Here is a 13,690-nt window from a genome sequence, read left to right on the forward strand (position 1 = left end):
TCCAGTCACTCACTAATATGAGAGGAAAGGTAACAAAAGTCAAAACAAATAAATCATGTTTTTGTCAGTCAAAATTGTTTTGAGACCATTTTGTCAAAAATGATGAAAAACGAGGATTTGAAAAAAAGTCGAAAATCACTCCGAGACCATGGGCTATAGTCCATGGCCTCGGAGTGATTTTCGTCTTTTTCTTTCAAATCCTCAAAAATGATGAAAAACGGCATGCTATAGTATGCCGACTAATATGCCGTCCAAGATGGGCTATAGCCCATGGTCAAAAATGATAAAAAAAAGAGGATTTGAAAAAAGACGAAAATCACTCCGAGACCATGGGCTATAGTCCATTGTCTCGAGTGACTTTCATCTTTTTTTCAAATCCTCAAAAATGATGAAAAACGCAACACGGCATGCTATAGTATTAGTATCCGAGCCCATGGTCTCAGAGGCATGCTATAGTATGCCGTCCGAGACCTATAGCCCATGGTCTTGGAGTGATTTTCGTCTTTTTTTCAATTCCTCGTTTTACATAATTTTTGAACGTGGGCTATATAGCCCATGGTCTCGGACAGCATAGTTTTTCAGCCCGTTTTTCATCATTTTTGATTTTTTTCATCATTTTTGAGGATTTGAAAGAAAGACGAAAATAACTCAGAAACTACAAAACATTTCAAAGTAAAAAGTTCCAGCATGTCTCCACAATAAGCTGAATTATACAAAGTGTGAATGGAGTTTCTAGGTGAAAGTGATTTTTTGAGTGTCAATAATCTCAATATCATGCCATTGAGCTCCATTATAAATTTCTCAAATTTTGATTTCTAAAACTATGAAACATTTCAAAGATTCCTTTTCAGGCAAACATGTCCACCGTAAGATGAACCTAAATAGGTTTGAATGGGGGTTCTAGGTGTAAGTATGTAGGACTAGTAGCATGCTATTGCCATTGAGAATGCATTGGGCGTTTAAGTTAAATAACTAAGAAACTACAAAACATTTAAAAGTAAAAAGTTCCAGCATGTGTGCCCACAAGCTGAATTATGAAAAGTGTGAATGGAGTTTCTAGGTGAAAGTGATTTTTTTTAACGTGCCAAAATCTGCCATTGAGCCCCATTATAAATGTTCACAGCACTATATTTCTAAAACTATGAAACATTTCAAAGATTCATTTTCAGGCAAACACGTTCAGGATTTCTAGGTGTAAGTATGTAGGACTAGTACCGTGCCAAAGTTTGTGCTATTGCTATTGAGAATGCATTGGGCGTTTAAGTTACCGCTGGTCTAGGCCGATAAGAGACAATAATAATATAAACATGTTTGTTTGTTTTTTGCAACAATTGTCTTCATTTTGTTGAGGAAATGCAGAGCCAGATCACTGTCTCATAGCATCTCTGAGGATAGAATTCTGGTAGGACAAGTAGGACATTTGGACGGAGTGCAAAACATACTCTCTCCCCATGCCTTCGGCCTGGTGGAGACAACAAATACCCAATGACAGAATTTGATAGAAATTTGACGAGTGAATTGAGTAAGAGATTTATTTTTCAGTGCTTTGGTGGTGCGAAATGAAAGACTACAATAAAACCAAAACTCACTACCTAGTAATAAAGTAAAGATCTTGCCTATTTGAAGAGAAACGAAAACTTTCCTACTCTAACAACAAACAGAAAATACAATGGGTGGCACTCACCTCTATACTAGTGCGAATATACAGAAATGTACTTAGGTGCAGTAAAACTTTGAGATTAACTTGAACCAAGAGTGCAGCAGGTCTGTCTCATATACATGTAACCTCTGTGGAGGCATGGCATGGAAGTTAGTAGTCTGGGAGCCATACATACCTGTAACCTCAGTGGAGGCATATCATGGGAGTTAGTAGCCCGGGAGCCATACATACCTGTAACCTCAGCTCCCCAAACCTGCCTTCGGGCTGGTGGAGACAATGAATTATTTTGCATGCATGAACGATTACATTTAGAAGTGTAGAAGACCTGCTCCCTATAATCCCTGTCACCCAAGGTTATATGCTGTGATCAGGGGTGGAAAAAGTACTTACATGTTTTACTTAAGTAAAAGTACCAATACTGCAATGTAAGCCTACTTTTTTACAAGAAGAGTGTGGAAATTCAAAATTGACTTGAGAAAAAGTGCAACAGTATTGGCATAAAAATGTACTTAAAGTACCAATTTAGAAAGTACTCGTGTATGCAGAATGTTCCATTTCATGTTTTTGAAAATAGCAGATCTACAAGCTCACAATGCCTCACATCGCGACACATTGTAAGCTTGTAGATCGTCTATTTTCCGATGGCCGAAATGTGTATAGGGCTGAAGTGGTTACTGTATGTTTTGTAATAATAATCAAAACCTACAAAGTATACAAAATAATTGTGTGGAGTAAAAGTACAATGTTTGCCTCTGGGATGTAGTGGAGTAGAAGTAAAAGTACTGACATTTTTAAATACTAGTAAATCTAGTTAGTTACTTTCCAGTACTGTCCCTGTCACCCAAGGTTATATACTGTGAGGAGGGGACAGGAGGCTTGTGTCAGTGAGTCGAGACATTCACCAGACCAAAATATTGTCTCCAAAGTCCAAACACCTGTTGACTGACAAAAATGGAAACTATTTTTTGTTTGTTTGTTTTTACATGTCCTCACATGTTAGTGGAATGGAAACAAGCCATCCTTTCTTGGGTTATAAATCCTCTTAACAGGCCACTGTAGCCTACTTTCCTGTGCTTTTCTCCCCTCAAACTGTTAATAAAGTAAGTATTCAATCAATCAAAAATCAATCAATCAGACTACTGGAGAATTATTTTCAGGATACAATTTTGAACTGGATTCATTGTGAGATTCTTGAGTGAGAGTGGTTGAAAACGTTTTATTTGATATATTGGAGTAGTTACAGACACTGTGTTTTGGAGGGAAGCACCCTAATTCTGCAGTAAGTATATAATGCAACATAGTCAAGTTCATTTGAATGGAATAAATAGCATAGGAGAGAAAATAGTTTATATTCCATAAAAAAAAATGTACAAAGCTAACAGTAATAAAACATATTTTTCCCAAAAGTTCAACAGTAACTTACAGATAAATAACGTGGCATTTTTTATAATAATGTGGCATTTTTGCGGTTGAAGTTTAATTTATTATCACGAAAGGTGTTGGATTCCAGTTTAGTGACTAATACATCATCGTTCCCCAGACAGAGGCAAGGACGGCTGCGCCAACAGCAGCAGTGAGGGACAGCTTGGTTGTGGTTGCTCCGCTAAGGTCGACTGGGTTGCATTTATCAGTGGAGCAACATTGAATTGTGACCGTGTAGGCGACGCCTAGCAGGGTGTTGTCGGTTTTGTTAATGCAGTCGGTCTTCAACTTGCAGCCCTGGCTGGTGAAACCATTGAAGCTGGAGATACTGGGGAATGCTGAAACACAGAGAGATGATGAGTCAATGTGAATGTCAAACACATGAAACACGTAGAGATGATGGGCTCCATTTTCGTCCCCGCTTATCCCTAAACTTCTTTACCTTTTTTTTACTAAAATGGCCAGTCTACAAGTTCACAACGTGTCAATGTAGATTGGCTAGTTGAATTATTCAAAAATGTTTTTCAAAATAGTAAAAAGAGGCAAAGAAGTTTGGGGATAAGAGGTTTAGCGGTGACGAAAATGGAGCCCGATGAGTCAATGTGAATGTCAAACACGCTATCTCTCATGAATGCCTGATACCATGATGGAGCATGGATGAGGATCTGAGGAGGACTTACTTGCTGCTCCAGTATAACAGTCGTGAGTCGTATCATTCGTGCAGTCGACCGTTCCAGAACCGAGGCAGTAGCCCAGAAGACCCACACTGCAAGTGTTGCAAGTCAGACTTTCCGCTAAAATATAGAAATAGAAAAAGTGTCAAAACATAATTGCATTATTTGTAGAGATCAGTTTTGTTTTGCTCCCGATCCAATTCAGCTAATTTTATTTTGAGTATCTGCCGATACCGATTTTCCCTGATCCAATATTTATATTTTTATAACACTTAGGCCTATATACCATATCACAATAGTACAATATCCCAAATCACAGACAATATCCAGTCTAATATCATGATATGGATATAATCTTTATAGGGATGTCCCGATCACGTTTCTTTGCTCCCGACGTGAGCGTCCCTGATTTCCGATCACGTGATCATTGCATTATTTTCAGTTACAGTATCATTTGAAAAGAGGTCTATCATTATTTATGTGAAAGAAATTATCAACATGGAACATTAAAATATTTCTTTAATCTATTTAATCTATAAGTAGTTAGGAGAAGTGTGATGATTGACTTAATTTAGTTTATCATGCATTTAGGATTTATTCGAATGGATTTATCTCTGTCCACCCACTGAAACTACTCCAAATTGAAAACAAAGTTGTTTCCCATTGATGCCAGTGACTAATACATTCGGGACTGTTCTGTATACGGCATTAATTCTGTGCTAATTATCAAAAGAACTACACTGTGATTTTACTGAATGACCCCAGCCAGATAAGTAATTCAAACACCATAGAGCACCTATGTTATTGTAAAAAACTATACTTGCTGTCCAAGGAAATCATATATTAATCAATGATAAACTCTGTCTGCAAGTTAGTTAACGGAACAACATTTACAGACAGTTGTTCTTAAAAACCAACACGTCACTGATGTTTGCTTTCTTTTCTGACAGGTATATAATTTACTTCAGCTGTTGTCTCAGAAAATGAGCTTTCACATTCTCTACAATTATTTCGTTAGAAAGGTCAAGTCAAGGACAAAGAGATTCGTTAGAAAGGTCAAGTCAAGGACACCGAAATTCAACCTACAATGCCACTCAGAATCCTATCAGAATTTGGAACGAATCGTATTGGATTTGTGCTTATAGGACTATTTTCCTATAAGAAAATCCAATATATGTTATTAGCATGGATCACTAATGAAGGCTTACCCAATATAAAGGATGCGACCACTGCAATGATTCCAATTAGGATCCTGGCCATCTTGGTTTATATGTGATGTGTTGTGATGTTCTGATCCCAAGTGAATGGATGAAATCCGTCAGGGGTGATGCTGATTCTGTGACAAGGTTTGCTGTCCTTGTCCTTAACCTATTAAGACCTGAGGTCTATTCTACAAAATGTCTTAAATCAACAGTTTTCTGAAAACCTATATGTTTCTAATCAGTGGTTCTCAAACATTTTCATGTCAAGGAGCCCCACAATTATATATATTTGGCCGCCAACCCCATCTCAAAATATTTTGTTCCAGAGACCCCCAGAAGACTTCCAAGATTTGAGTTAAAAACATTTGCTGTGAAATAATATATATTCAAAGATATGCACTCATTTTCACGATTAAAAGGAGAAAAAAAAAATATATATATATATATATACACCAGCTCGTAGCGTGGCACTCAATGCACCCCTATGAGCTTGTATATCTGCTATTTTTCAATAGCTAAAGTTCAAAATAATGTTTAAATTGGCTAAAAGCTAAGGTGACACAGATGTGTTACAGGTCTTAATGGCTTAAATAGGCATGTGGGTGGGGTCACAGAAGAGGGTCTACAGGTTTTTTGTCATTCCGTGTGAATGACTCAAAGATATGAATGGGTCTGCGGCATGCATTGTATAAGGATGACAGGGGGAGTGATGATGATAGACAAAAGATGTCTTTGTTGTAACAATGATGTTGAAACAACCTGCAAGAAAATGACTACCGTGCTGCACTCCAATTATACATGACAGAAATGACATAATTGGAAGTTTTGGGGTCATGAATCATACTGTGAAGATAATTAAGCATCATACGTGAGGATGAGAGTCAGTAGGCCTACAGTACAACTCATCTTCTTATTAGAACATCACATGTGTATGACATGTACAGTATATTTCTCTAGTCTGTTTCTCTCCCATTCTAGTCTATCAGCCATGACTCATAAAGTGTAAATGTATGTGTATAGTCATTTCAGGACAAAAGAGGTTTCACATGCACCACAGTATCTGTACTACACCATATCTATCTATAAATGCATGGAATCTCAGTTTGTGTTCCCTGTGAATCTTAAAGGAATTGTGACATTAAATAAACGTTTTTGTAATTATTTTTAATTCATTTTTTAGGTTTTCTGAGCTCAATTGCACACAAAAGAACCGAACTTTTAACATTCAGTAGAGTTTCTGTTGTCCGGGGTTTTCTGGCTCAAACAAGTGTTCTGATTTGCCTGTGGTTTGTGAGGTAAGAGTCCACAAATCCCATATATGACATAGGAAATTGCCAGCAGATTGTTGCTGTTGAGGCCTGTTTGGCTGTTTTCATTGCAGCTCAAAAGGCTTCAGAACACAGAGAAAACGCGGTTTGTGTGGGTTTATAATTGAGGTCATAAAACCTATAAAAAAAGAAAAAAAAAAGTAATGTCATGAAACCTTTAAGAACTGTCTGACTGCTCAACTTCGAATCCACAAGTCTTTACCGTATTCCTGTCTGTGTGTCTCTGTATTTGACCCTTTTATGCCTGTATACTGTGTATAGTGTATATGGATATCCCAGATTTTCATCATAATTCTGACATCTTAGACTGGCCTAAAATTTATCCGAGGGGCATAAGTTCCCAACCAGGGGTCACCAACATGTCCGTATACACGGACAAATGTGTCCGTGGCAAAGACTTGGTCTTGTCCGTGGCAAGTTTTAGATTTTCTGTTTTACACACCATTATAATGTTCTTATTTTGATCATAACACCCACTTAGTGAATGTGAAGTCTCCAAGTTTTCTCCAGAATTATTACTATATGGCATATTAGGAGTCCACTATAGAGCCTTGCAGTCCCGTCCCCTACCACGGCCCAGGAAATGATTCTCCGTTCATTTTCCTCATAGACTTTTTGTTGTTGTTTTTCTTCTTTGTAATTATTTGTTTGGTCCAAAATATTGTGTTTATTGTCATGATTTGTCACGACTCGAGTTGGCTTTGTCCGCGGCGTAACCGTCTTTAAATAAATACTTTTTGAAATGTCTATGGGAAAAATGCATTGGGAATCATTTCCTGGGCCTGGCGTCGTCATGACAGGGGGCGGGACTGCGACACTCTATAGTGGTTCTCAAATGTTTTATTTGCAAGGACCCCTGTAACTCAGAGAGCGTTCAAATGGAACCAAACGGTCTGCGGTAATATTATTGTCCAGTGTCCACTCAGAGTCATTTTGTATGTCCGTGGCAAAACATTATGTTGACAAAAATGTCCACCACAAGCCAACATCGCGATGACCCCTGTTCCCAACACATGACGTCATAATATGCTGGCCACCAAATTAAGTACTATGGGCACTGCACTAAGCACTCAGTGGGTATTGCATAACTGAAGGGTAAATGGTGCATTTATATTCACTCGTTCACTTGTTCACTTGTTCGTTCAATCATTCGTTCAATCATTCGTTCAATCGTACTGAATAATTGTTGTAGATGCGTAAGCCTTTAGATGTGTGTCTCAATTATTACATAATTGCATAATCGCAATTCATATGCGATGCGCTTTGAGCTTGTAGATCTGCTATTTATACTATTAATTCATTAAGTTATTAAATTATGCAAGTTATTTGTCATATCTGGTAGGTAGAATTAAACATGTAACATCTGCTCCGGTGGTCAGCTCACCACTTGAGCGGTGGACACCTCACCACCGAAAATCCAGACCATGAATAGGCCTTCACTGTACTGATGATTTCCTGTTTTTGGCTATATAGAAGTGTATATTCGTTATATGTCTCTTGATGAATTGAAAATGGTGGGTCCTATTGTGCTTTATGGTGTCGTCCACTCACAGTTAACAGTTAGTTACAGTTTTAGTATTGAGTTGTACTTGAAATTGAAATGTACTGTAATTCTACAAACTGTTAATAAACAAATCAATCAATCAATCAATCTATGAGGGGGGGGGGGGGTCTGTGGCTTCCGCGTGCGGTTAGGGTTAGGTTTGGGTAGGGTGTCGGACTGGGGTAGGGTCACTAGGATGTCGAACATTCCTGAAGAAGATCCTATAGTGATCGAAACGTTGGATCTCAGTGGAGCTGAGTATTTCCAGTGTTGCAGACTCTATTCTTTTCTCACTAGGCCTCTGTGGTACCAACAACACACTATTGTGAGATCTGGTGACAAAGATCACAGGATGTTGATGACAAACTGAGGTGACGACATTTGATTGCAATACTGCCTGAGGTGAACTGAAACATTATAGGGCTTATAAGGCATTAATGGACTGAAGACAGAATGTGATTGGCTGATTAATGATTACAAGGAAAGCTAATGAAGGCAAATGTGAGGAATGTGGAGTGGCATGGTCGAGGCCGGGCCTAGGCTGAGGGGAAAGAAGTGACGACTAATCTAAATGGTAAATGGTAAATGGTGCATTTATATAGTGCCTTTATCCAAGGCGCTTTACAGAGATTGTGCATTACATTCACCCATTCACACACACATTCATACACCGATGCCAGCGGAAACCATGCAAGGCACCAACTAGCACATCGGGAGCAATTAGGGGTTCAGTGTCTTGCTCAAGGACACTTCAACAGTAACTCTGGGGGAGCCCGGGTTCGAACTGGCAACCTTACGGTTTCCATCCAGGCACTCTACCCCTGAGCCACCGCCGCCAGGACAGGTGAGAGCAGTTATTAATAGGGTGATGACCTCTGGAATGAGGGTGTGGACATGGGCCTGGCTGTGACATTGTCACCAGTCTTGCGTAGCCAGATGATAATAGATCTCTGCCTATTGATATCTAAATCTGGAGACAATAAAATTCAATGAATGGGCTAAAACCTTGGTCAAAACAAATTATTAAAAATTCATTCTTCGGGCGTGTTCTCTCCTCCGCATCATCAGTGCCCATACCCGAGCCGGGGTTGACGAAAGGGCCTTTCTGTGTGGAGTGTAGTTTGCGTGTTCTCCAAGTGTCCCCTAGGGTAGGTACCCTAACAAAAACATGCAGAAATCCTGGTCTAAACTAACTCCCCCTGGCCAGCCGGGGCGCCTGATGGAGGGGAAAGGAACTGGTCGGAATAACGTGTTCCTACCATGCTCTACATCTGGCCGGGGAAACTCCCCCCTGTCAGGTGAAAAGAAGCAGATTGGACTCCTCATGAATAGAAGGAAGCATAAGGTCAGCAGTGGGCATACTGTGGGTCTTGGGCTTGTTTTCTCTGCCCTTTGAGCATATTGTGGAGAGCTCAGATTTTTGGGCGACCCCACATTTGATAGTACAATTTCAAAGTTGAAATAAAGTAGTCTATATTTAAAAATAAAGAAGACATTAGCAGCCTTGAATAGGAATATTTATTTAAAACGCTGTGATAGCCAGAACCCAATGCATTGTCAATGGCAATAGTACAAGCTTTGGCACACTACTAGTCCTACATACTTACACCCCATTCAAACTTTAAAATGTTCATCTTACTGTGGACATGTTTGCCTGAAATGAATCTTTGAACTATTTCATTTTAGAAATATACTCCTTCAAAAGTAGAGAAAAATATATTGGAGGTTAATGGCCGATTTGGGCCTTTCACCTAAAAACTCCATTCACACTTTTTATAATTCAGCTTACTGTGGACACGTGCTGCATATATGTTGTTCTTCGTGGTTTTTGACAATGATCGAAAATGGCTTTAGTGCGGCAGATAACCAAACCAATTGTGCATTTTATGACTAAAGCATGAAACTTTCAGCATATCATCTACACACCCCAAGGTTTGCTTTCAGACGTGAAAACACTTTCTGACTGACCTCTGGTGACCTTGAGGAGTCATTGACCTCAGAATAGCATTTTTGCACGTTTTGCTCCATTAGTCTCCACTATAATAATGTATTATTGTTTGTTAAATGGAAGTTTTGTTCTAATGAATGACAACTTAAACCCCAATAGTCTACAGAAATGGTGAATCATGTCAACTTTTATGATATAATTGTTATGATATTGTTATAACGTTAAAAACTGTAAAATTCTGGAACATGTGACGCGTTGAAAACCAAAACACCAGTGTGTAATAATTAAATACCAAATGTTTATTTACGGCGATAAAATAGCCTACACCTCAAACACCTCATGAGAACACCTCAAACTGTTTAGTATTCTAATCTAAACGTATACGACTGACTTTTGATTGTATACCCATTACCTAAACACATAAATAAACGTGTTTTTAAAGGCTTAGTTCAGATTTTTGGACTTAAAGCTGTAGGGAATACTTGCTATTAATATAGTGGTTGAAAGGTATTAATTGATTGCCTGAGTCCCATGGAAAATTTACCAAACATCATGAACACTTTAATCAACCACAAATTTGAACCACAAATTGTGGAGCATCTAAACCAGTGGTTTAGGGGCCAGGTATTCAAATGAAGATCAAATATGGTAGTGGTCTTGCCGGTCACATTCGGGTGTGGCTTGTCCATGTAAGTGAATCCATTGATTGACAGAGTCGGTTCTAGCTTGACCCACCTAGGATGGGCAGGACTAATACATGGGGTGGGACTAATAAGTTAATAAGTCCCGTCCGCGTCCTGTCAAAACCCCCGAAATGCATAGAAAACTATGCTATCATCATATCAGTTTAGAATGATCCATCTATCTATCTTCTCCTCCTTTGACCAACATCAGCACCATCAGCATCAGTCGGTTTAGGTGGGTCTAGATTTCTCTAAAAGATTCTGCCCACCCAATCAGAAATGATGGTGCAGATATTTTGTGGTATTTGATTTGGTGGGCAGGACGCACGTTTGGCCACCCCTGCAGTTATAGTTATAAACACTCACTGAGTCATAACGAGACATTAGAAAAATACATATGTAATCCACAGAAGACCTGGAAGCAGCAAACACAACCTCAAACCTCATTGTATGTGCAGTAAATAAAGTCACTGTTCTATGTCAGTTCATATTGACATTCCATCATATGCGATAACATACCACTGCAAACACAGTAATTACTAGACATATTTTCCTTTATTTCTGCTCCTTCATTTTGTACAGTAAGTTCAACAGCCACTTAACAGATAAATAACATATAAAAAGAGAGAAAAACTGTATAGAAGCGGCTTGACTTCAGTGTTTTACAAAAAACACTACATAGATCAACATCCATGAAATAAGAATAAACATGGCAGGTAAAAAAGAAAGTATTTGGCTCTGAATATCTCAGCTCAGCATCTGATATACCAATCACAAAGTTTCTATTACTCTTCAGCAGCAAAAGGGATGACAAGACATCTACACCCAATCATGAGTATGAGTTAATACAATTAAACAGAGTGCAAATCACAATATTAGCTTTTAGTTAAATAGCTGGGTAGGTTGTCTCAGGTTTATTGGCTCTACAGGTATGTTGACAAACCAGCATTGGCGAAGAACCAAGAGAACATGTTGTGTGGCATTGTTGCAGCTTTCCTGTGTATTTATTGGTATATTTTGTAATCTGCAAGCTTCTCTGTCAAACCCGATGTGAAGTATACTTCAACATCCAGGAAATGTACATTAACAGTGGAGAGAAGATGCTATTATGCTATTAAAACTCTATTTGTTGCCGCTTTGCTGTGATTAAGCTGTCTTTATAATTGGGATTAGGATAAGTGTTGTGATCAGCACCAGGTTGTTCCAAAGGTCTCCATCCTTCCTTACAGTCAGTACTAAGCGATGCTTTGGTGACACTACAAGTCAACTCCAACTAAGTGGAACTTCAGTTTACAGGTGCAAAAAAGTAGGTTAAATTATTTTAGCCTAGTAACTTTCTTCAAAATGTTGTTTTACAGGTTTTATATATATATATATATATATATATTCTGAAAGAAGGCATGTTCAGCTGTCAGAAAAACATATCTGTAGGCTACAGTAATCCATTATTACCTAATAAAGCCTATGACCAAATTCTTTAGATATTTTATTCACCACGAAAGGTGTTGGATTCGAGGTTAGTGACTAATAAATCATGGTTCCCCAGACAGAGGCAAGGATGGCTGCGCTAAGAGCAGCAGTGATGGACAGCTTGGTCGTGGGAGCTCCGCTGACGATTGTGTTGCAGTTATCAGTGGAGCAACAGGTGACTGAGGTCTTGTAGGTGATTCCAAGCAGGCTAGAGTCGGTAGTGGTATTGCATGCGGTGGATGTCGTGCAGCCCAGGTTTCTGATACCAGCGAAGCTGCTGCCGAGACTGGGGAATGCTGGACACAAGAAACGCAGAGAGATATGAGTCAATGTGAATGTCAAACATGAACTCATGTGCTGTGTGTGCGACTGTGCGTGCATTACATTAGCAGGATTTTACTGTGAGAATGTGAGAAGAAGTGATGGTATTGGTACAGTAGTTCAAAGTGACTAGGCTATAGGCATGCCTATGAATGATGTTGGATCAGAGCATTGATGAGGATGGGAGGAGGACTTACTTGCTAAAGTAGTAAAACATTCCGTGCTGTTCTGTGGACAGGTGGCATTTGAAGGATTGATGCATTTGCCCAGAACATGCAAACTGCAACTGTCGCAGATCAGACTGTCCGCTAAAATATGGACATTTGGATGGAGTTAGTTTCACATCAGAACATCATGGACACATTGAATAGACCATGCCGGCTTTGCCATCATATATTCATATACACATTTTAGGAAAAGCATTATTATCAGTTATCACTTGAAGTGGTATTTAATTATTTCAAAAAATAAATAAATTAAAAATGAAATTCAACAGAATATAAACAGAATCCAAAAATGTCAAGTAACTACAAAGAAAAAGAGGCATTTCATTATTATAATTTAGTTTTTACTTTCAACATGGAACAAATGTTATGAAGGTCTTCAACCTAATACAGACCATTTTGAAAACCCTTACTCAAACGTTAATACCCTTATGCCTTCATTTAGTTTATCATTTATTTAAGTAGATCACTAATTTATTCTAATGGTGAATATGGTGCATTTGTGGATTGAAACCCTTCCAAACTGAAAACAACGTTGTTTGAAGACAGTGACTTTTTGGACTACAATTCTGGACTGTGCTAATTATTAAAAAGAATAATTATACCATAACAACTACATCCTGGTTTTATGGAAGGACCACACCTGATAGTACAGATCCAAAATCACATCCAAGAATTTAAATTCATATTGCACACATTATTGTAAAGAACTATAAGCCTACATGCTGATGCAAAATCCTTTAGAGACATTCTTAAAAACCAACACTGATGCTTGTTTTCTGATCTGACAGGTAGTTCAAAAAAAAATCAGGTTTCACGTTCTCTACTCTTTCGTTAGAAAAGTCAAGTCAAGGACACAGAGCTATCAAGATATGATGCCACTCACCAGAGTGACAACTGTCATCAGCTTTCCCTGATAAACACCTATACAATAAGAACTACTATTGTTAAACCGTTTAAACCACCGCTTATCAACCAGGAGAAAAAGTCCTTTTCATTCAATAAGGAGATTGTAAATAGGCCTACAGATTATTAGCATGGATCACTGATGAGGCTTACCCAGCATAAAGGATGCGACCACTGCAATGATTCCAAATAAGATCCTGGCCATCTTGGTGTATATGTGATGTGTTCTTGAAGATCCACACAGCTGAATGTTCTCAAGGGAATGGATCCGTCAGGGGTAATAATGCTGAGGACAACTGCACAAGCTTT

At 38.6% G+C, this 13,690-nt stretch overlaps 1 protein-coding gene across 1 annotated transcript; it reads right to left on the reverse strand.

Annotated features, from left to right (window-relative positions):
- Positions 1 to 2,937: 2,937 nt before the first annotated feature.
- On the reverse strand, positions 2,938 to 5,102 carry LOC310856941 (uncharacterized protein). The gene is made up of 3 exons (XM_083762512.1): positions 4,965 to 5,102; positions 3,763 to 3,876; positions 2,938 to 3,420 (listed from the first exon to the last, which is right to left on the reverse strand). The coding sequence occupies exons 1-3, from the start codon at positions 5,014 to 5,016 to the stop codon at positions 3,179 to 3,181; spliced, it is 408 nt and encodes a 135-aa protein (XP_083618638.1). The 5' UTR covers positions 5,017 to 5,102; the 3' UTR covers positions 2,938 to 3,178.
- Between the last annotated feature and the right edge of the window lie 8,588 nt (positions 5,103 to 13,690).

This window comes from Protomyctophum parallelum (assembly GCF_964188405.1).
Source record: "Protomyctophum parallelum genome assembly, chromosome: 1".
Lineage (NCBI taxonomy): Eukaryota > Metazoa > Chordata > Actinopteri > Myctophiformes > Myctophidae > Protomyctophum > Protomyctophum parallelum.

What these genes read in the sequence shown, in the direction of transcription:
- LOC310856941 (XM_083762512.1), bottom strand. Translation starts at nt 5,016, where the DNA reads ATGGCCAGGATCCTAATTGGAATCATTGCAGTGGTCGCATCCTTTATA. An exon ending in GGTCGCATCCTTTATATTGG is followed by an intron (nt 3,877 to 4,964) that starts GTAAGCCTTCAT and finishes TCTATATTTTAG; the next exon opens with CGGAAAGTCTGACTTGCAAC. An exon ending in CTGTTATACTGGAGCAGCAA is followed by an intron (nt 3,421 to 3,762) that starts GTAAGTCCTCCT and finishes TCTGTGTTTCAG; the next exon opens with CATTCCCCAGTATCTCCAGC.